The 23765-nt window shown below is 45.6% G+C and overlaps 1 protein-coding gene across 1 annotated transcript in view; it reads left to right on the forward strand.

The window, feature by feature from the left end:
- Positions 1-4013: 4013 nt before the first annotated feature.
- Positions 4014-23765, forward strand: part of LOC144820261 (dynein axonemal heavy chain 6-like) — a 1187310-nt gene continuing 1167558 nt past the window's right edge. The window contains exon 1 of the mRNA XM_078677850.1: positions 4014-4137. Within this exon, the coding sequence (XP_078533976.1) occupies positions 4024-4137 (114 nt within the window). The 5' untranslated portion in view covers positions 4014-4023. The remainder of the gene's footprint in view (positions 4138-23765) is intronic.

The raw sequence follows: 23765 nt of genomic DNA on the forward strand, positions 1-23765 counted from the left end.
GGAGAAAACTCAGGTTACTAGTAAACCCGGCTAGGATTACTTTTGCGGTTCAGTACTGGGCTACAAGGTACAGTACTGGCTTCTCTCCTGATCACAGGTGAGTACTTCAGAATTCGGCTGATTTTATAGGAATATTTTAGTTTCAAAACTTCACACTAAGAAGATTTTTCGAGTCAAACCAGCCAATGTTATCCTATGGCAGGTAAGTGAGTTACCGGTTTCCAGGTGAGTACTTGACTGGTGAAGTTAAGGTTCTGGGCTCAGGGGTCCCCCAGGGTCAGGTAGGTACAGTTGGTACACCCTCAGCGGCACAGGGGCAGCCGGGTGCATAGGTAGTTAGGCCCAATGTTATCCAATGAGAGGCAGGGGGCCTTCGGTTGGTGGCGGCTGGCTAGCAGGCCACGCGACTGTGGGAGCTGGGCTCCTGGTCACTTGCTCAGGGCAAATGGGGAAGTAGGATAGGACACAGGGTGCACTGCCAGAGGCACTGGGCGGCTGGGTGCAGGGTGCTTTTGAGTCGTCGGGCGCTCAATGTTATTCAATGGGAAAGGTAAAAAGTGAACAAAGGCTGCAGACTCGGGGACGGTGATTCTTCAGGTGTGACCACCACTTCAAGAGGTAAGTTGGGATCTTGGAGAAGAGGTAGGGAGGCACAGGGAGCCGCAGGGCGCCGGGTGCAGGGGTGTCTTTGGGCGTCAGTAAATCTTACCCTCAGCTGGTCGCTGTTGGAGGGGTCCCTGGTTCTGAGGCTGCAGGCGTCGTCTGGTTCATCTAGGAGGGTCTTTGGGCACTGGACTTTGGGTCCCAGTCGCCGGGGGGACATCCTCGTGGTCTTGGATCACTTGGGCACGGGCCGGGCTCGGCGGGTGCAGAGTGGGTTGGTCTTGTGCTTCCTGGCTGGCACCAGTGGCATGGTTGTTGAAGCAGATCCTCTGCTAACGGGAGTCCCAGTCTTTAAGAGGGTCAAGGCAGGCAGGTCCTTCGGGTGTCCCAAGGTTGCTGTCCGTAGGAGTCGCCGGGATTAAGCAGGAGCAGGTTCCAGGGTCAAAAGGCCTAGCACCTCGCCCACGATGTGCATTGTTGCAGGCCCAGGAGAGCGAGGGGCTCTCCACCCAGGGGTCCAGCAACATGTCTGCTGTGTGGCAGCCTGGGCAGCCACTCAGACCAGACGTGGATTGTAGGTTAGGTTTCAGTGGGCATCTCTAAGATGCCCTCTGGGGTGCATTTTACATTAAATCCCACATTGGCATCAGTGTGGGTTTAATGTGCTGAGAAGTTTGATATCAAACTTGTCAGTCTTCAGTGTAGCCATTATGGTGGTGTGGAGTTCGTAACGACAACCTCCCAGCACCATATACTCTTAATGGCATCACTGCAATTACAGTGCCCAGGAATGGCCCTGGGTACTGTAGGGGCACAGGGCTCATGCTCCTGTGCCCACACCACTGGCATAGGGCACCCAGCTAGAGGGATGACTGATGTATGCCAGGGCAGTGGGTTTGTGGGCGTGCCATGTCGACTCTCTGTTTAGTTCTGTACTTGGACATTCAGCCTGCAAAGGCTGCAGCCCTTAGGGGTCTTCTCTGGTCACCATGCCCTGGGTACCTAGGGTACCATTTACTAGGGGCTGACAGGTGGCCAGAGATGCCAATTGGGTTTTAGTTTCAACACAGTTTTAGGGAAGGAACACATGCCCTGGGTCCTGATTGGCAGGAGCCCAGGGCACACTCAGTCAAAGCACATCAACAGTTCAGCAAAAAGTGGGGGGCATACCAATGCAAGAAAGATGGCACTTTCTCACACTTAACAGCAAAGATGTGGCCTGCAGAGGTTATCAAACTTGGATCACCTCAGCAGCAGAGGCGAGGTATAAACCTCCGCTCAACGGGAGGTTATATACTTCAACTCAGAAGGGGTTCCCCTCAGCCACAGAGACCGTCCCAGGCCTGGTTCTAGCAGGTGGACCAGGCCCGCCGAGCCATGATCTGTGGTCCTCCATGTAGGCAGAAGAGTCCATGGACAACAAACCTGTTTTAAGCGAAAAAGAAACAAATATGCACCCTGACCTTTTCTTATTACAAATATACACACTAATCTTTACGCTTTGTACTGTTTTCACTAATCTATCCACTTCTGGCAATTTGTGTTAGTTTGCTTTTGTTTAATATAATGTCAAGTAATGTTTATTAGTCTCATGAGTCAGAAGTGCGTTCATGAACAAGGTGCCACTAATTCCAGAACAGACTTCCCCGCATTTTACATTTCGTGTGAGGAACGCTGCAGGAATTTAAAAATATCTGGATTTTGCACGAGAAGAGCATACAGATTAGTAACAAACACTTGTCCTATACTTCCTGGCCTCCTTGGATGGAATATTCCATTCATCCACCCACCTTTCCACACATCCAGCCAGCCATCCTTCATCCATCCACCCTTTCATTCATCCATTCATCCACCCAGCCTTTCACCCGTCCATCCATACATCCTTCATCCATCCACACTTTCACCCATCCATTCATTTACCCAGCCTTTCACCCGTCAATCCACACATCCTTCATCCATCCACCCTTTCATCCATCCATCCATCATTCATCCACCCACCTTTTCACACATCCATCCACCCACCCTTTCTTCCATCCACCCATCTTTCATCCATCCACCCTTTCATTCATCCATTCAGCCACGCACCCTTTCACCCGTCCATCCACACATCCTCCATCCATCCACCCTTTCATCGATCCATCCACCCATCATTCATCCACCCACCTTTTCACACATCCATCCATCCACCCATTATTCAGCCACCCGCCCTTTCATCCATCCACCCATCCACCCTTTCATCCATCCACCCATCCATTCATCCATCCACCCACCCTTTCATCCATCCATTCACCTATCCTTGATCCATCCTTGAGTTAAAAAAAAAACACAGGCTGTTGATTTGTGTATCTAATGTACTCCTGTTGTGAATCTTTGCCTGTTCTATATAAAATTATTAAAAAATAAATTAAAAAATAAAAACTGTAGCGGACGGAAATCCAGTGACGTGTTAGTGATTTTATTCGTCCTAAATGTACAGCGCATAAGGTCTAGAACCTTACAATGAGTGAAGGGGGGGGGGCGGTGTTATGGAGAGAACGCTTGGCATCAGAAGCATAGCTATCGTCAGGCCAGTCGTAGAGGGATTTTTTTACGCTTGTTTCGATACGACTTAATTATCCTTCCAAAGTATAGGCCCTTAACTCGTCTATCGGGAAAAAGCACGGTCCTGAAGGACGACATTGGCGACTAGTATATGCCGTAGACCTTTGTACACTCTACCATTCCTATGTGACTCTTAGAGTATATCAATCTGTAGCCCTTTCCTATGTATATAGAGATAACTCTAATCACCAGTCTCTTCATTGTGTGACTTTACATCTTGTACATTTGCAATTTTTCATGTTTGTATCTTTTATGTAACGCATGTAATCCTTAGTCCTTATGTTCTGCAACTGGTTCTTATGTAAAGCGCTCTGACACCTTCGGGTAAAGTTCGCGCTATATAAAATCGCATTAAATAAAAATAAATAAATAAATAAATAAATGGGCAATCTAACCTCTATTCAGAACTCCTTAAGCTTTGAGCAGGGTCTGGGTCTGCTTTACAAATATATAAAAACCTCAGCCTGAATCGTGGGCTTATCTCCTATAGTCCTCTGACTGAGCATGCCGAGAACGGCATATGTACAAGTATCAGAAGGGAACGCAAAACAATACAGTAATTATATTAGTTATGCCTGGAGAGTGCATAGACCAACGGCTGAGGGAGTGAGTGGGCCCACCCTTTCTGCTCCCAGGGTTGGTTGCCATGGTCACACGGATGCAGCAAAGTGAGCCGCGGGCCCCGGAAGCAGCGATACTCGTTGCTTAGAGACGGTAAACACCGGGGCGCCGGGCACTTGCTGCAGCGGCTCTCCACAGAGACAACGAAACTTTCTGACAAAAGTTTTCAACTCTCCGAAACGGGCGGCTTCGGCGGGTATGATCTCTAAAGGAGCGAGAGCACCCATGGAGAGTCGGCGGGACCCCTTGCAAACGCTGCGCCCGCGGCGGGTGTGTGCCTGGAGCCGGGCGAGTGTGGAGTCGGGTTCAAGGGTAAGCAAGGATTGAGAGAGTACTGGCTGCGCAGCGCTGTTCAGACGGGAGATGATGTGGGCTTCCCAGCGGTGAGCCCTGCCCTGCTTTAAAGCCACGGCTAATCTATTGTTCGAGGCTGAATAAACTGAAGGGGCTCGGCAAAGTTTGTGCCTCGGTCCCGACCCAGAGTGGGAAGTGTTGAGCCGCGTGGTGATGGCCTACACTTGGATGCACGGAAGTGAGGGAGGCAGTACACAGCAATCTCACTCAGCCAGTTGTCACGTGCGACCACGGCTCATTTATTGTTACCCTCGGACTGAGCCGGTCACCAGGGGTGTATGGACTGCAACAAAGTAACGGCTCTCTACATCCCTCCCTTATTTTAAGTTGACAACAGAAAAGAACAGGTGAGGGAAGAGACAGAACATGAAAACATGGAAAACTGAAGTATTATGCAGAGTAGATAAGAATAGATAAGATATTTTATTTTGCTTGATTAATTAAAATCTTTGCAAATGCATTACAAAAAAGATTCGCAGGTTTCGGGCAACAACAGGGTTTTAAGTCTCTAAGCTACCATCTCAAATTTTTTTGTTAGCCGACAGGTAAGCTGGACGTTACTGGGGTTGAAGCAAAGCTTAACTGCCTGCCAACAGGACCGGATGCCATGATACCTAAAAAAAAAGGACGTAATAAAGTGCATCTTATGTCTTTTAAGTTGGGGCAGTTGCAGATAACGTGAGTGATGTCTTCCTTCCCACTTCCACATAGACGACAAGTCGGGGTGCCTTCCTTCCTTTCCCATGGTGGTAGGTGGGGTTTGATCGCAATTACCCCCAGGCGCAACTTTAGAAAGTTTTCCTTCCTACTTATCTTGATTCCGGCATTCAAGTAGGCTTGGGATTTTAGCCTTACATAGTCACTAAGCACTATCCAGCCGTGGGCCTTTTTAATAAGAGTTGCTGTGTCATCTAAAACAGATAGCATAGATGTTGTTTTTCTCACTGATTTTTTGAAAGAAAGATGATCCGTTGGAACGGCCCAGAGTTCAGATAGGCCCAGAACCTGAATAGAGTCAAACAGATAGTCCCTGGCTGGGCATTTTTCTTGATTGAGCAAGGATTTCCATAGGTGAGAGTTTAAAGATCCTGCCTCAGCACTTCGGATTTTGTGCCAACTTTTGACGTAGGTGCTTCTTCTTTCCACCGTTTGTCTTTGGATCCCAAATTCTAACCGGATTTGAGCCGGGGAGACGTATTTTGGGAGGTGGAAAATTGCTCTGTAGGAGTTGGCTATTATAACGTCTAAAACTGCTGCATCTTTACCTTTTAGAGCCTCACTCCCATATGTCAATGTCGGCAGCAATTTTGCCCTCAGGACCTGTAAAAAGGGATTGAGCGTGAGGTCGGGAAGCTGTCTCTTCAGTGACTTCAGTGATAAATATGTTGTGGTCCCCATGGATTGTAACTGAAGTTTGAATGAGCTTTTATGATCTATTAGGATTTCCAGATATTTATAACTTTGTACTTGATCCAAACGTTGGCCTTCAAGGAACCAACTATTAATCTTCTTTTTGTGGTAGTTGACTGCCATAATTTTAGTCTTCTTGAGGTTTATTTTGAGGGAATTCCTAGTAGAAACACTGCTTGTTGTATTTAGTAGATGCTGAAGACCAATCGGTGTCCTGCTGATTAAGACCAGGTCATCCGCATATAGCAAGTTTGACATTAGCTTGTTTCCCAATTTTGGAGCATGGGATACACAGCTATCCAGCTCCCCAGGCAGGTCGGCCAGAAAAAGATTAAAAAGGATCGGGGCAAGGACACACCCCTGCTTGAGGCCTTTTGAGGTCATGATTCGTTTTGAGATGTGTGACCCTGCACCTAGTTTGACCCTGATCCATGTGTCTGTATGCAGCTGTTTTAGCCAGTCCAAAAGGGTGTTTGATATACCCCACTTATCAAGTTTTCCCCAAAGTTTTGAACGATCGACATGGTCGAAAGCAGCTGTGTAGCCAATAAAACACAGGAAAAGGGGCATTTTTGAAACTTTGGCAGCATCCATTAACAAAGTTAGAGCCAATATGTTAGTCGTATTTCCTTGGCCACTGCGGAACCCAGTTTGATTAATGGGGATAATCGAGTTGTCTGAGGCCAGGATGTTAACTCGTCCAGGATTGTTCTGGCGTAGTATTTAGCGTCTACGTCGGAGGTAATTATTTGGATAATTTCTTTTGCCTTGTTTAAGGATTGGGCTAATAATAGATCCTTTCCAAGATTTCGGAATGGTGACTGTGGTGTTTCAGCCCTTGAAGACTGGTAGTAGAGCCTTGCTCCAAAAGACGGCATAGTGTTTATACAGTATCGGGGGGATCCCGTTTGGGCCAAGCGCTCCCATATCTCTACCCTTGGTTATTAGGGTTTTTATCTGTTTTTCCGTGGGGGCGTATGCTACCTCCACAGTAAGGTCTGTGGAGTCTAAATCGCCTGCCGTCAGGATCTCTTGTTGCTTATGGATGTTAGTGCTGCTGACCAAGTGAGCTTTGGTTGTACATTTTTTTGACGCTTTTCTCTTGTTAGGGGGTTTGGTGTCCGGTACTGCGGTGCCTGCTCCCTTATTTGGTTCCCCTCCCTTGCGGTTAAAATGCGCGGAGTGTAATCTACCCAGTCAGCCTGTGTTATGTTGGAACTGATTCCTGGATGATTTGGTTGCTCTAACTAATGAATTCTTTGCCAAAACTTAGCACTATTGTGTTGCTTGGCATCATGCAATAATTTAACTCACATTTCGTCATTTTGTTGCCTTATTTTTCTCCACATCCTCTTTCTCAATAGTGCCTTTGTTTGTCGAAGAGTAGACCGCAGCTCCAACTTCCCGGGTGTTTTTCGCAATTGCCGAAGGGTTCGGTTTGTGGTGCGTTTGAGGCTCTTAGTTTCCGGGCTGGAGGTCACTTTTATTATTTCGTCATCTGGTTGGATTAATTTGGTCCTGGTCGCAAAGTTACCACTGAAAGTATTAATGAAGTTTTGCTGTTACAATGGTGGTTCCAGTGCCTTTTTCTCTCTCAAATAAAGTTGTGGCGGAGGCTGATAGAGCTTCAATGTTGTTGGCATTGCACCTTAAGCGCTTTAGATTAGAGACTTCTTCTATTGCAATTGGGTTCCAGGTGTCTAGTGTAACAGCTGGCCTCGCATTGAACAATACTTCCTGTGGGAGGTGATCGCTCTGGGCCTTGTCACCTATTTTGAAGGTTGCTATTTTATCAAACATGGCTAGTGTTACAAATGTGTAATCTAAATAGGAGGATGTTTTTGAGGAGTGAAAAGTAGCAGCTGGTGGATTATCACCCAAGAAACAGCTGTTCAATTCTCTTAAATTTAGATGTTCCAGTTCTAGTAGCAGATGTTTGGCCCTCGTGAGGGTTTGCTATTGTTTGCTTGGCTCTGATTCAGTATCCCCCAAAGTGATGTAAGTTTGTGCACAGGGCCGTCATCTTGGCTTACCCCAAAAAGGTGTAAATTGAAATCGCCAGCAACGATTATGTGGGCAGTATCTTGCTCGTCCAAAATCCGTTTTATTTCATTTGACAGCTCCTTTACAGCTTTTTGTTTTCGTTTAGGGTGCACGTGGGTGTTGATTAATATAACGTCTTGTAACTTATTGTTGAATTTGAGCTTTACTTGTATTGCGTGGCTGCATTGGGTGATGTGATTTTCGCCTCTATTGATTTTATTGAGACAATTGTGGTTGTTGAAGCCAACATCATTAGTCCCACCCGAGTAGCGACCAAAATTAGAGACCTTTGTTGCCGGAACGAAGAAGGAGGAATATCCTTGGAGTTCCTTGGCGTTGTCTTCCCAGGTTTACTGGAGAAGTATTAAATCAAATATTTTCAAATAATTGACTACTTCGTGGTCGACCAGTTTGGCTGCCAGGCCGTTAATGTTCCAAATGCAGAGCTTAATTTGACCTTTCACAGGGGGAGCTGTCTGTGGAGTATCACACTCTTGTCAGTTTGGACGATCTGTTAGTATTGTGCGTGTTATTTGCAACCGTGCCTCTAGTCCCGATTTCACAATTGAAGTTAATGGGCCTGAGCTTCTGCTTAAATTGGATCCCTCCATACAAGCGGTGAGTTTGCCCGGGGTTCTGCTTCTTACCCCTCTTAATACTGATGTGGTAATTTTGTCTGGGACGATGGTTGGGGCTTTTAAGAACGGGGTTGGATAAGGGGATTTCAAGTCAACTGCCATTATTATACCCCAGTTTTTGAGTGTGCTTTCCTCTTCCTTGATTTTGTTTGCAATTTCATTTGAGCTCCATCTTGTCCTCGTCACCTCCGGGCCCAGGCAGTTATTATTTGGAAGGAATTCTATGGAAAGTAAGTCCGATGAGTTTATATTTCCGAGGGTCGGGATGGAGTTTAAGAGTTGTAGAATGTTCCCTCTATTTAATATGTCATCTCTCCCCCGTGATTCGTATTCCGGAATGAGAGTGATACTGACCACTTCTTCGGTTGTACTTTCCTTGATTCTGTAAGTAAGAATTTCATCCTGTGAGTGGGGCCTTAGTTGCAGAGGGTTGTTCTGATCTGCTTCTTGGTTGTTAGATTTACGAGAGATTGACTGAAGGCCATATGGAGACTTAGTTTTGCTGGGAGAGCAGCTCGCTTTGCAGGGTCCCCCTTCAACTGTTTTTGTTAATCCTCGTTTTTTAACAGGTGAACCTCATTAGATGGTGCCCCCTGGGGTTGATCTTCTGTGATATGTTTCCGGGCTCCTGGATTTTTTACTGTTAATGTTGACTCGTGCCTCTAATTCGTTATTGGGGTGTTCCTTCTAGCTGGGTCATTTGCTATTAGTGATTGCTCCTGCCTCTCATTCACTGTTGGAATCTTCCTTCTTGCTGGAGTTGTTGGTGGCCCCAAGGTGGCAGCCGGATTTGCCAAGGGCTCTATGGTGGAATTGTCCAACCTGTCAGGCAGGGCGGAGCAAAAGCTGGACCTGGTTTCGTCAAAATTGGGGACTTGTTCAACCGCAGTAACGGGTGGTTTGCTCAATATGTTTATGGCAAGAGATAGTGTTTTTTTATTGCGACCCTTCTGTTTTTGTTTATTACGAGCTTTCCAAGGTGTAGAGTTTTTACGTGAAGCAGCCGTTTTTATTGGGGCCATTTTTGGCATTGCGTCACTATCTACAGCAATGTTGGAACAGCTAGATGCCGTTGGTTCCTTTTTTGGAGTTCAGACGAGGTGATCCCTCCCTTGTGCTGATCCTCTGTAAATGTAAGGGACAATGGAGCGCTGCCTTTTATTTCTGATAGAAGATTCCATGCAGTGCTTCTTGCACCCGCTTGATTAAGTTATTGAGCTCTGATAGTTTAATGTCGATCCCTGACGTAAAATCAGCCAATGTCTGAAGGACCGTAAGCTGTAAGTCCATTTTATGTGATTGACATTGTAGAGCTGTGGTTGAATATTGCATTGAGCTTAAAATTGCAGCCCAAATTGAGTCAGTGGGCTCAATATTGCTGAAATTGCTCTTCCTGCAGTGGTGTGTTAAGTGGTACAGCAGATGTGTTATTTTGAGCAGGTTTTAGATTATATGAAGCAACAAGTTCCTCCCACTCCTGTGAGGCCAGGAAAGACAAGTTCGGGCTTGATATATGCGAGTCTTCATAAGGAGACATCATGTGGCGTTCTGATAGTTTAATGGCCAAGGAGCTATGGGGGACCCCAAGGTTATTTGATGCACTCGATTCGCCTGACTTTGATTTATTCTGCTGGAGTGGGGAGCTGTTTTTTGGCGACAACTAGGGAACCATTTCCAATCGATCTGGTAGCTGGTTCTGGGGCGTGACCCCTAATGTGTCAATTTCAGCTCTTGCCCCCATTTCCTCTTCAGAGGCATTTTCAACTAGCCTGGTATCAAGAGTGCTTTTTGGTGAAGGCTGTCCATCTGTAGTGGATGTTTTCCTTTGGTCGGTTTTGACTTGATTTTTAACTTGATTATTGAATTGGTGAGGTGAGGTTTGAGGTTGAGATTTAAATGACGTGATAGGTGACGTAGAGGGAGCATGATAGGCTGACTGATTGGTTGGCTGATTGGTTGGCTGGTGTCGGCGGCACTCTTTGGTGGAATCCGGTCGTCTGTCGTAGATGTTTTTCTTTGATTGGTTTCGACTTGATTTTCAACTTGGTTATTAAATTGGTGAAGGTTGGGATTGAGGCTCAAGTGGCGTGATAAGTGACGTGGGAAGGGCCTGATTGACTGGCTGAATGGTTGGCTGATTAGTTGGCTGATGAGTTGGTCCAAATGTCTCTGGCTGTAATGGCGATTGCAACCTTCAGGGGTGTGGAATTCATATCACCCGACGCCCGAGACATGTTGGTTTCTGTCAAGGGCAAAAAGATTTAATGTGAATTTTGCCCGACGGACACCTAGATATTAAGTAATCATAAGCAGGATAAAGCTGTTACACTCTGGTGTACCCAGAGAGTCACAAAAGCAAAACGAAATTCAATCAGCATTGGAAAAGTATCAAGACCTGTAATAGACTAGAAGCCCAAGATTCTAGCCTGGTATTTGCCAAGGAAATTCTTTAAAACCATTCCGCCCGCAGGAAACTGCATTCTTGCTCCGAGGGTGTATTTAGGGCCAGGCACTGTGTTGCTATTGGCCGTAAGGCTCCACACACTGTTCGTGAGGCAGTGAAGGAGGGAGAAGACAATGCAGTTTCGTAGAATTTATCTTCAGAAGCAGCTGGTCAGAGGTTGGTGGGCTGGGAGGGGTTCTCGCCACACCAAATCTCGTTGCTCTCAGATGGAATGTTTATGACCGAGCCTCCTTCCTGCCTCTCCTTGCAGCTTGTGCCTTGTGGTTCTGACGTCTGTGCCCCTGCCCGAGCTATTAGTTACCCCAGGGCCTCTGATACCTGCTCTCGTTGGTGTTTTCTTTCACTCGGGCTCCAATATCCGCCCCAGGCCTGCTGGAGGCGTTTCTCTCTTTCCCTCCCCATCAGGCTTCTTATGATCATGGCTCGTGTTACATAACGCTCTTGCGCTCATTCTTTCCCCTCAAACCCATCCCTCAAATATTTGCTCCTGCCAGGCTTATGATGTCCAATAATCAGACTAAGGGAAACTGGGAAATATGAAGTGTCTCAGATCGATTTATGTATTTACACTTATGTGCTTAGGGGCCTAGGTTTGTGTGCAAGGGTATATGGAGAGAGTCATTGCAGCACAGAGTCACTCACAAACCGTCTTTGGAAAGCTATTTATTTTCTCTACAAGTGCCAAAATAAGTGAACGTCACTACCTGCACTTAAATTAGCAGACCATCGGCCATCAACCAGCTGTCAAGCAGGCCCATATCTCCAATTTAGGCTACATTTTTCCATTCTTCCCTGAACAGAGAGCGTGTCGAACCTGTCTGTTTTTCCAATGTGTTGAATCCAGAAGGCAAGTCCACCTTCCTAATGGCACTTAATGCAAATGCTTGATATCATGCACTGACCAGGCAACAGGATAAACTATTTGGGAAGTGTTTTGCTGCATGGTAGGCTCGCTGAATGTGTTTTCTGCAGTGTGCCTGTGTGTCTGCAGGTTGTGTGTATTTGTTTACAGGGTTCGCATATCTGTAGTTATGTGCTATCAGCAGATTGTATAGGGTGGAATTGTGCGCGTTTGGAAGGTGTCTGTGTTTGTCATTGCAGCGTTGTGTGTGTGCAGAGGGGTACACGTGTCTCTGCATTGGGTTGTGTGTATCAAAGGGGGAAGGTGTGTGCATGTCTGTACCTCAAGGTCTGTCTCTCTGTGTCGGAGTATGTGTCTGCAGGGCCTTTGTCTGCATACTCTGTGTGTCTGTGCAAGAGGGTTTGTGTTTCTTTTCAATAAACTGTGCTCTGTTCCAGGGTGTGTGTATCAGTGCCAGTCTGTGTGGGTGTCACTCCCAGAGTGTGTCTGTCTCTGCAGGGAGGGTTTGTGTGTCTGCCAGGGAAACTGTGTCTGTAGTTGGGTACTGTTTCTTAAGGTGTGTGTGTGTCTCTCAAGAAGTGTGCATCTGCCGTGTCATGTGTGCAGGGTTTCATGTGTGTCTGCAGGGTTTTATGTGTGTTTCCACTAATGTGTGTGTCTCTGACGGGCTAGTGCATCTGTGCAGTGGCAGTGTGTGTTTAGTGGACTTGTGTGTCTGAGCAGTGGGTTTGTGTGTGCAGTCCGAGGGATACTGAGTCACAGTGCTACTACTGGGTTAAGGAAGGACCCACACCAAAACCATATATTGGACCCCTTTACATTTAACCATGTCATTTGCTTTATTTTTACCACTCTGCTCTTCATAGAAATGGCTGCCAATCTGTTAGATTCCTCAGACACATCTACAGCAGACACACCTTGTGAAACATTTTCAGAAGCCATGAACCTGCTAGAAAGGATAGACCTCTCTATACCTTTAGCATGGTCAATCACTTCAGACAAAGAGGGGTCCCTACAACTCAGCAGCCTCTCCTGTGTTTTCTTTAATGCACAGCTGTTCACAAATTGATACAGCCCCAATCCTTATTCCTGATGACTCGGAGTCGGACCAGCGTCGCTCGACGTCGACTCCGGCACTTGCAGAACTCAGAGGTTCTGTGTTGTTGCCTGGACATGTTGAGAACTTTTCAGGCACAGTAGGGGTCTATGGACTCTTTAGAACACCAAGATGTATCTGTAGAACAGATGGACTGGTATGAGGAACTTGTGAAAGTCAGTGGACTGGACACATTCCCAAATACTGGCATGCTGTCTCCACCCCAAAATGAGCAACAGGGCACTCTTCCAGAAAGAACAAATGCCATTTTACCGTCTCTCAATCGATAAACTAGGATTGAACGAGGAAATCCCATGTACAGAGCTCAACAGATAGTATCCTGTTAGACACCTCTTAGGACCATGAGCCCTTCCTGATTCTCTGCCCCTACTCTGTTTCATAATAAGGTATGCACACGTGTTACACACACTATTAGTGCTATTCCGCACACCGGTAGACCACTGAAGGGTCACCTACAATAATAAAAAGGTTTGAGATGCCATCAACCTTGCGTGACTCTCACCATATACAAAGGGATTCCGTGTTACACAGATATGTTCCCTACACTACTTCCCCAATGTATCCCCACAATAGGGAGAGAGGGAAGTTTACCTATGACACATAGCACATGCTATGGTTAACAAATGTCACATTGTGCCATGTTATCCCTCTGTTCATTGTCCTACAGCAATAGTTTACAACACATCTCAAGATGGCGGCCACTCACATCCCTCGGTGGGCCTTTATACACCACTGTTGAGAGCCATTGACATGTGCCCGATACCACTTCAACCACGTATCCCCCTATTTGGGTGGGTGGTGTGTTCCCCACAAAACAGTGAGCATCCAACAGTAACAGTAATATCACCACCCTATGTTCAGCTATTTTCCTGTTTATTAACTAAGAGTGATATTCTACATAACACCCCAAGATGGTGGCCACTATTACCCCTGGGTGTATGCCTCTCCGCACATGCCAGCCTACTCAGTGATTCGAGTACTTCAAACACACTCCAAGATGGCGGCTGTTTCCGCCTCCGGATGTGTCCCTCAACACTTTCCACTCCTCTCCATGACGAGTCTCCTCCCACTTCCGCCGGACCTCAGAATAGAAAGTGAGCAACCACACACTTGCTTGTTACCCCCCAGATTCCGGCAGTGAGTGGGTAGGTCTGACGGCATACTTGCCGCTGAGCAACCGTGAGTATCCTGGCCACACTTTTAGCCTCCGCGGCAGGTGCCTCTTTATCGTCCTTCCTGCTCCTAGGTTTCCGCATTCTTCCATTGCTACTTGCTGATTTTTATGCTGTCTTTATATCCTGCATGACTCCATTCAGGACACTAGGTAATTCCAAGTGTCTTTCCTGCCGAGAGTTGTCGATGACTGTTACTAACCCCAATGGGGTGAGTTCCATTTTCTGCTACCATGGTGGTTGTCGCACCGTACTTTTCTCTCAAGCCAAACTGCTTGTTTTTAAATCACATGGCTGTCACGTTGATTTGAAAGGTTTATCACAATGGGTTTATACCATGCCATATTACAAGAGGACACTTAAGTTTGTTCATGATTTATGTTGGACTACATCAATGTTTTATATGTCTAATGCATTGTGTTTTGTTTTAATAGGTCGGTCATTGAATTTCAGGTACCACACTGTAGGCTTTAGGTTTGGTTAATCAGGGTCACATTACCAGACAACCAATCACGGTTTAATTAGGTCCTGATGAATTGCCAATAGATCTGAGGAATATTGAGGCAAGAAACATGTTGACCACTTGATAGTGCGCCTTCCCTGAAACATTATTTCAGTAGTGCACCACCCTGTTTTTAATCAGGTTGGAAGACTCGCTGATTAAAATAATTCTCTGGAGTACTTCCATACCCTGATTTAATACTCACTCTGAGTATTCACCTGCAACACACTCATCTACACACTTAGGCCGCTCACCCCCACGGCACCCAACTGCTCTTTGAAATAAAAGATCTCCGGCAAAGAGCCCCTCATAGGGAGCCCGTCAGGTATTGCAGCGCTGACCTGACGAGGAGCATGCCCTATGATGAAGCATGACACCTTGCCAGGTGTGTGAGGGCACCAATTCCAACAGGAGGAATTCCTCATCCCTCCTGTAACTTTTGGGACTAAAGGACCACCTAGTACTGCTGTCCTCTCTCATCTCTGACTGTAGGCACTGCATACCTTCTTGTTTTGATGCTCTCTCCACCGACTGTGGATATGGAGGATGGGGCTTCCTATGCTATGGTGGTAAGGAGGGCAACAGAGATCCTTGGACTGGAGGTGCAGATCGCGCAGGTCAGGACAAATCTGACCAAAGTGCTTCAGCCTGGGGCATCTACCTCTGGATCCCTATTGCCCTTTGATGAAGTACTGACCGATGTCCTCCTAGGCACGTGGTCCAAGCTTAGCACATGGCACCTGTAAACAAGACAATTACACGCAGTCATCGCCCGGCTCTAGACGACCCAAGGTTCCTCAGCCAACACCCCACCCCTGAGAGCTTGGTGGTACAGGCTTCAACATCCCATGCTGCGTTCCCTTCTGCTCCTCTGGATAGGTAATCCAAGAGGCTGGACACACATGGGAAGACAATGTTTTCTTCCACCAGCCTGACATTGTGATCAGTGAATACAGCATGCTTATTGGGCCGTTTCTCCCACCCCCTTTGGGAGACGGTTGTGCAATTGCTGCCACTGGTCCTGGAGGAGGTCCGGGCTGTACTCTCCCAGCCGTTGAAGGATGGCAGAGATGCAGCAAAATTCACCATTTGTTGTGGCCTAGACATGACTGACTCGCTGAGAAGAGCAGTTTCGTAGACGGTGGCCTTACGGTGTCATGCCTGACTAAGAACATCTGGCTTCCTGGGTGATGACCAGGTTAATCTAATGAACATGTCCTTTGAAGGATCTCGTCTTTTTGGAGAGAAAGGGAACTCGGCCTTGGGGTGCTTCATGAACTCTTGTGCTATGGCCAGATCCATGGGCCTCTCAGTAACACCCCGTGGCTACTTGTTGCCCCTTTCATGGCAGTGGAAGGGGTTTTTCAATTGCCCAACCGTATCCCATCCACCGTCCTGCATAGACTTCCTAGATTGTGCGAGGATGTGGATGCGGCTCATTCCGACCTTGGAATGGAAGCCAGAAGTCATCGGTCGCCCATCCCTCGGCAGCTGCAGCTTCCAAGAACTCCTAGTTTGAGTCTGCAAGACCATTCTACGCCAGTTGAAAGGAGATTCCATCATTATCTCCTCCACTGGAGGTTCATAACATCGATCAGGTGGGTCTTGCAGATCATTCAGGAGAGCTATTTTCGGCCTTTCTTTTTTTTGTTCCTTCTATTCTGCCACTTAAAGAACGGCTGGCGGAGGATCATCTAACTTTACTCCAAAAGTCACAGCTCTCCTGGCCAAGGGGGCTTTAGAGAGGGTTCCAATTTCAGAAGTAGGCGGTGGTTTCTATTCCAGCTACCTTCTTATTACAAAGAAGTACAAAAGCTTACAGCCCATTTGAGATCTTCGGACCGTCAATCTCTTCCTAAAAAAAAGAAGTTCAGGATGGTCACGTTGGCTTAGGTCTTGTCTACCCTAGACCAAGTAGACTGGCTGGTAGCGTTGGGCTTGCAGGATGCTTATTTTTCCATCCCCATCCTGCCAGGCCACAGACATTACCTGCGGTTCAAGGTAGGCCACGACCACTTTCAGTTTTCCATGCTACCATTTGGCCTTACCAGCTCCTCGCTGGTGTTCACCAAGGTGATGGGGGTGGTCGCAGGACATCTGTGCAGACTAGGGGTTTCAGTCTTTCCCTACCTCGACGACTGGCTGTAAATGCGTCCTCACATTAGGCTGTTGTCTCCCACCTTCAGACTATGGCAGACCTCCTACATTTGCTGGGGTTCTCTAGAAATGTACCAAGGTCACACCTGACTCCTTCTTAGACGCTCCCTTTCATCGAAGATGTTCTGGACACAGTGCAGTTTTGGGCCTATCTCCCAAAGCAGCGAGTCCAGGATTATGATACCGTTGTTTCTGCCTCTGTTCTGGATTTCGGTGACACTGACTCTGAGGCTGATGGGTCTCATGGCCTCCTGCATCCTGTTGGTAAAACTCGTCATATAACGCATACAGGCTCTGCTGTGGTACCTAAAGTTACAGTGGATGCAGCATCAGGGGAATCACTCCAACAAGGTCTAGATCTTGGAGGGAACTGAGAAAGACATCCAGTGGTGGTTGACGAACCACGTTTGGGTCAGAGGCAGACCCCTTTCCCTTCTCCAACCAGATCTCACAGTAGTGACAGATGCATCACTCCTGGGATGGGGCACCCATCTGGAAGGGGTGGAGATCAGGGGACACTGGTCTCCAGCGGAGTCGCATCTCCACATCTGTCAATCAGTCTTTATTTTGCAATGTTTCTAGAGCTTATAAAGTACATAAATATAAAAATACATATATAATAAAATGCCACATGCGGCCACATTACAAAATGGTTAATAAAATCAATCCAAGGAAAAAAAGCAAAGCAATCACTACAAGCGTGTAAAGTGCTCATGGTCACCCCATAGAATATAAGTTGCATTGTGTCTTTGGTCTGCAGTCTATCCTCAATTTTGGTAGTGATCATCCCTAGCGTGCTTCTCTAGTCCAATCTGTCAAGTCTATATAGGGACTCTTGCTTCTAAGCCAGGGAAAGGAAGGACAGCTTCTCAGACAGCTCCTGCTCACCCACTCGGTAGCTTGGCATGAGCAGCCAAGCTTATCTCCAAGGCAAATGTGTAAAGTATTTGCAACCACGCTCTCAATAACCCAATGATAACACCACAAATGGACTCTACATGAGTTTCATAAAAAAAATTATATGTTTATATAAAAAGATATACGATGAGACCACACGATAAAAATCCAACATATTCGTATTTTTAATATTTCCCCTGGCCAGTTATTAGGCCAGCAAGCCCTGGTAGGTTCATGCAGTATTAATGAGCCATTCACGATGATCTAATGCAGTCCTAATGCAATGCTATGCAGTTCGTAATGCAATTATCAGGCACTTCGTAATGCAACAATCAGGCAGTTCGTAAAGCCAAAATAATGCAATTTGTATTGCAACAATACGGCAGTTCGTTATGCAAAAATAATGCAATGCGTAATTCAACAATCCGGCAGTTCGTAATGCCATAATAATGTCTCTGGCACCAATCACGGGGCTAAGGACAGTCTCTATGCCACTCTTACTGACTCACGGTCAGATACACTCTGGCCCTGGTACCTCCACTCCTCGGCAAGTATGAGCCGCAATACGGACTTCAGCGGAGGCTCGCGCTGCAAGGTGAGGAAAGGCCGAGCGCGTCTCTCTCGTAGACCGTACCCCGCACCAGGCGCGACGCACGCACGCTCGCTGAGCGCTAGCTGGGGGGTACGATCTCACTCTCCTCTCCTCTTCCTTGTGGCTTGGGCCTCCGATGCGACTTTGTTGATCTTGACAGTGGAACACGCCTCCCCCAATGACTGGGATGGTTTGAGTTCCCTCCTTGGCAAAGGCAGGCTCGGGCCGGCGGCACAGCTCCTGTGGGGATGCCAGTCCGATGGCAATGACGAAGGTCTCAGGCTGCAACATGGCACATGCAGACAGCGTCGCTGAGACTCACTTAAGCTCCGGGTGCCCACTATCACAGGGCAATACTCACAAAGGTCTCAGCCTGCACGAAGCACACACACACAGCATCGCTGAGACTCACTTCAGCTTTGGTTGTACACGACCACAGGGTAATACTCACGAATGTCTCAGGCTGCACGAAGCACATGCACACAGCATCGCTGAGACTCACTTGTATTCCAGGATCCCACGATCACAGGGCAATCCTCACGAAGGTCTCAGGCTGCACGAAGCACACGCACACAGCATCGCTGAGACTCACTTGGATTCCAGGCTCCCACGATCACAGGGCAATCCTCACAAAGTTCTCAGGCTGCACAAAGCACACACACACACACAGCGTCGCTGAGACTCACTTGGATTCCAGGTGCACACGATCTCGGGCAGTTCATACGAAGGTCTCAGGCTGCAAAAAGCACACGCACACAGCGTCGCTGAGACTCTCCTGGAAACTTTTATGTTCCTGAGTTTCCACAACAGGGAGCCAGCTCTCCTCGGGCCCTTGAGGACAAGTTACTTCAGGACACAGCACACAGCAAAGTCCCTTAGCCTCTCCTTGGTTAAATCAGCAAACTGCAGGCCAGACCCAGAACACACAGCTAGGGTCAGTCCTTTACTTTAGTCTCTTGAGCTGTTTCTTCCTTGGCAGAGGTTCCTCTTGACCGCGAAGTAGTTTCAATCCTTTTCAGCATTGAACAATCCAACGTACAGGGGTTTCAGCTCTCATAGTTATACCCCTAAATGTCTTTGAAGTCTTTGTGTTCAGGGGGGCACTGGCCCCTGTCCAAACCAGTTCTGGGTGTTTCTCTGCCAGTGACACCTTCTTCCTTTGATATTGGGGATCTGGATCCTCAATCACTCAGCAGGAGATGAGCCATTGTTTAATGGCGGCAGTCCAGGCCTCTTTACCTCCAGGGGCTACTCCTCCCCCCTACACTCCAGATGCAGGTCAGCCTGTTGCTGTCTCTCCTCCTACCCTGGGTCAAAAACATTCCCCGGATCCTATCACATTCATATCCAGACAGTCAATCCACAAACAGGCAGAGACACACAGAATTGTTAGAACACAAAAAACAGCCCCTCCTAAAAGTGAGGTTTCTTAACACGCAATGCAAAAACCACCTTCACAAAGAGATGTGGTATTAAATTGTGAGTTCAGGCACACTTAACTTCACCTTTCCATCCTAAGCCTATGGGAGGATAGGCTGGAAACATATTACACAGCCTCCCGCATTATGTCCTGTGGGCAAGATGGCCTTTCAACAGTGAAAAACGGAATGGAGAGTATGTCACCATCAGGACATGGTACACACCTTAGTACATGTCCTACCTTTCACATACAGTGCACCCTGCCCAGGGGCGTACCTTTGGCCTACCATAGGACTGTCTGATGTGCATAAAAAGGGAAGGGTAAGGTCTGGCAAGTTGGTGCACTTGTCTGGACAACAAGGCAGTTTAAAAACTACGCACAGGCACTGTAGTGCAGGCCTGAGTTCCCTCTTTAAGGGTACTGGTGTGTGTGGCACAATTGGTGCTGCAGGCCCACTAGTAGCATTTGTGTTACCAGCCCTGGCACACATAGTGCACTTTGCTAGGGACTTTACTGGTAAAAAGTTTAGGAAACTTAAGCCAAAAAGGGCCAAGTCCAACACATTTCATGTAACCAGCCTCATAAAATACGAAGAGAAATTGTATATAACAAAACCAAAGCTAAGACAAAGGGTAAAAAAATGACCACCACAAAATATACAGAAGAATATGCCCTCAGACTTAAAGGCCGGCATCTCCCTTTTCATCTCCACTGTCTCATTCTGCCAAAGCTCTCCTACTAGACCAGGAGGACCATAAGAACAATGCTGTGCTGTAACAGACAAAATAACTAGATAATTGATTTATGAAATAAAGTGCAGGACGACATTGTTTAAAATGAAGTTTTCGCAGAAGGAGGAAGTGGACCTTTTCTTCTGTGAGATATAAAACTCAGTAAAGAATAACATGTGGAGATCAGACTGGGCAGACCTTTTATCGCAGGGGCATAATGGAAGATCGTTTAATGTGTAAATATTCTTGAGAAAACCCATTGTTAATGGGATATAATTCATGTGAAATCTAGTTAGTTTAAAACAGTGTTTGGGTTTGTCACGAATATCAAATAGGACTCATCCACCTGGGTGCAGGGGGGCAAGTGAGGTATAACTTTACTGACTTTTTAGTGCTACTAGTTTCTGCTCTGTTGCTTACTGACTTCTCCAGAAATGTGTTTGATTCTTTCTTTAGACATGGTTCTACAACTGGTAGGGTTAGCAAATAGATCCCCCAACCCCAGGCTCCCCAGCACTGTTTTCATGTATTGCTACCAGTCGACCTTATGTACAATGTCGAGGGCCAGGCAGTCCCTAATAATATTGTGAGTAACACGGACTGTGTCCCAAATTGAGTGCCACAACATAATCTGTACAAGTGTTACTACATCTGAAGTGTATGGGGCCTCTAACTCAGCATGGCAGATATAATTTACACTGTTACTTGGGAAGGCTAACAGTCTCTTGAAAAACCCGTCCTCTAATCTTTGAAGCTGATCAATTGCCGCCATCCCCCAGACTCCTGCTCCGTAAGATGCTACATTGACCAGTTTTGCGGCATACACCATTTTTTATAATTTGATATGTATCAATCTAGGCAACAGAGCGTAACGAGAGGTCGAAATGAACTGAGCTAAAACATTGGTTTTTTGTAAAAAAGGGGAGTTCAATTTTATTCACAAATTATTAAAACACATTGAAATAATAATACACATTTACAATTTACATTAAACACATGTAACTCAATGAATTGAGAATACACAACAACCCTGTTAAAAAGAAGCAAATAATTCAACGAGATGGAAGTTACATAAAATGAACACAATTTTTAAGAGAAAAATGTGGCTAAATTAATCTCTACGCGCGTTTCGGCGAACCAGCGCCTTCTTCTGGAGCAGCCACGATAGTATCTACAAAAAGGAAAATATCATATAAAGAAACATTATATACAATATTACTCTTGTTGTGTAACATAAAAACACTTCAGAACAATCCAATGTTATTGTAGTAGTCTCAGACTTTCCATTTTGTTTTGACCAAACGTTTTTATATTATAACATTACTATTAAGGATTTCATTTCCTTGCCTTGAAGGTAATCATACATGCGTAACTGTGGTAGATCATTGAACCCATAATCTTTTATCTGCACTAGTGGTCACAGAAAGAAGACAGTGTCTTATAATCATAGATTGACTATTCCCAATGTTGTAAGTTTAAAGGGTTTTTACATTGGATGGTTAATAAAGGGATTCTGATATTTGTATCTCTCTAGTTGAACCTCTAACTAGCGTGAACGATGAAGTAGAGAACACTAGAGATGGTCGCAGTTATCAGGAAGTTATTTTAGCAGGACCTAAATAATAATATGCAATGCATCTATATCATAAATAAGGTCACTTACTTTAAAAACACGAAATATATTGCTGTAATTCGATGACGCAATCTGGTCTGTACGTCCAACGAGTACCCTTTCTTTTGTTTATGTTATGTAGATATTCTAAACCATAAAGAAACAGTAAATGAACATTTGAGCCCTTATTATTATAGCCTAGTCTTATGATTTCTTCATGGCCAATACTTAATAGACGAACAAGATTGGTGTATTACCTATTTTAATTGAGGTTTGCAGATGGATATTCCATAAACATTGATGTGATTCGTTGGTCTCGAATGTTGATATAAATTTCTATATTTCCTAAAGAAATTATAGGATCTTTCAATATATTCGATCTTACAACTTTTGATTTTTTAATTTTAACTAAACAATTAGTAAGGATATAGTTTTTTACTTTAGAAGATGAAGGTACCTTAATTAAGGAGTAGGGGTTCATTTAGACCCGCCGCCCGGAGTTAAAAAGTAGTGGCCGCAGTAATGCGTATTTATGTGAAACTGGAAAGGTATGATCCTCCTGATGTGGGGATAGTTAATTGTGATGATTGCCTACAAAATGGATAGAAAGAAAACTGGCATAAACATCTATACTATATAGTCACAGGGTAGCAATTTCTTAACTAAAACTCTTAAGGAGAGGAAGGACTGATGGTTACCTTTTTGGTTGCGCTCAGAGGCAGTTGATTCAGATGATTTTAAAATAACTCCCTGTCTGTAAAATAGAAAAAATGGTAGGGAAGTTATGTTACTCGCTCATTATTTAAAACTTGCGAGTCAACTAAAGAGTGACTAGATTGAAGGTGCCGCATTAAGGATTTCTCCCAGGACTCACCCAATAGATATCAACAGGGCTCCAAAAATCCGGCGGCGGGACACGGGGGTTCTATGCTCCTTCCACGAACGATGGCAACTGAAAGCTCTATCACCTGCTGTTTATATACCCTACTTGATTGGATAAGTAAGTGCACCTGACCTGTGTGTGGGAATGGAGAAAGGACCACCAATTGCAGGGAAGTAGAAAGAGGACTCGATTCTCTAAAGGGATAACCAAGATGGCTTCCAAGTACACTGTCACTTGAGTAGACATAGATGATGGTGTGGAGCGATTAGACTCACCTAACTCAACAGAAGAGTAAAAACGGAGAAGGGAGCCATATTATCAAGGGGCACTAAGGTCAATTTTACCTATTGACCAAATACAAATTAGGAAACTCTATGTACATAGCGCAACAAGAATGATTCCAAATATAGCCATAGGCACGTTATGTATTGAGTAGCGATCTACCTAATAATTTGCAAAAGAAAGGGTCAAATCGTGCGGAATCTCATAAGGCTTGGAACTCTGTTTGATACCACTATACGTGTAAACTTGAAGAAACTCCAGATTTTCTATATTTTTAGTAATTATTAGATCAATGCTTCCCAGATCTAATGTTGCTTAAATCAACATAAACGACAGTGTGGAACGCAAGGAAAATTCCACCTAGTCAGGATAATGGAAGATAACACGAGGAAGTTGCATCTTAGGTGGGCACTGAACTCAATTGTTATTGTTGTAAAAATCAAACTAGGGAATTATCAGTGACACACCGCACGTGTATGCGGGAATAAATCTGGACTCGTTATAAAGTGGTATGCGCTCTATTTTATGGATGTGAAAATCAAACCATAAAGAGAATAGTGCAACTAAATAGTATATTTGACAGAACCATAGATGTCAACATGATGGAAATCTATATCATTTACTATTTTAAAAGATTATACATAAATAATATGAATTGACAGAAAGAAAGAATGGTTATGGTAGTAATAGCTAGAAGAGGAAGAAAGGGGACCCCAGTGTATGTGATATAATACGTGATATCACATGAGGAGAAATACTTTGGAGCTTCTTAATAATTATTTTACTCAGGACACACTATACATA

Source organism: Lissotriton helveticus, chromosome 2_1, assembly GCF_964261635.1.
Source record: "Lissotriton helveticus chromosome 2_1, aLisHel1.1, whole genome shotgun sequence".
NCBI lineage: Eukaryota > Metazoa > Chordata > Amphibia > Caudata > Salamandridae > Lissotriton > Lissotriton helveticus.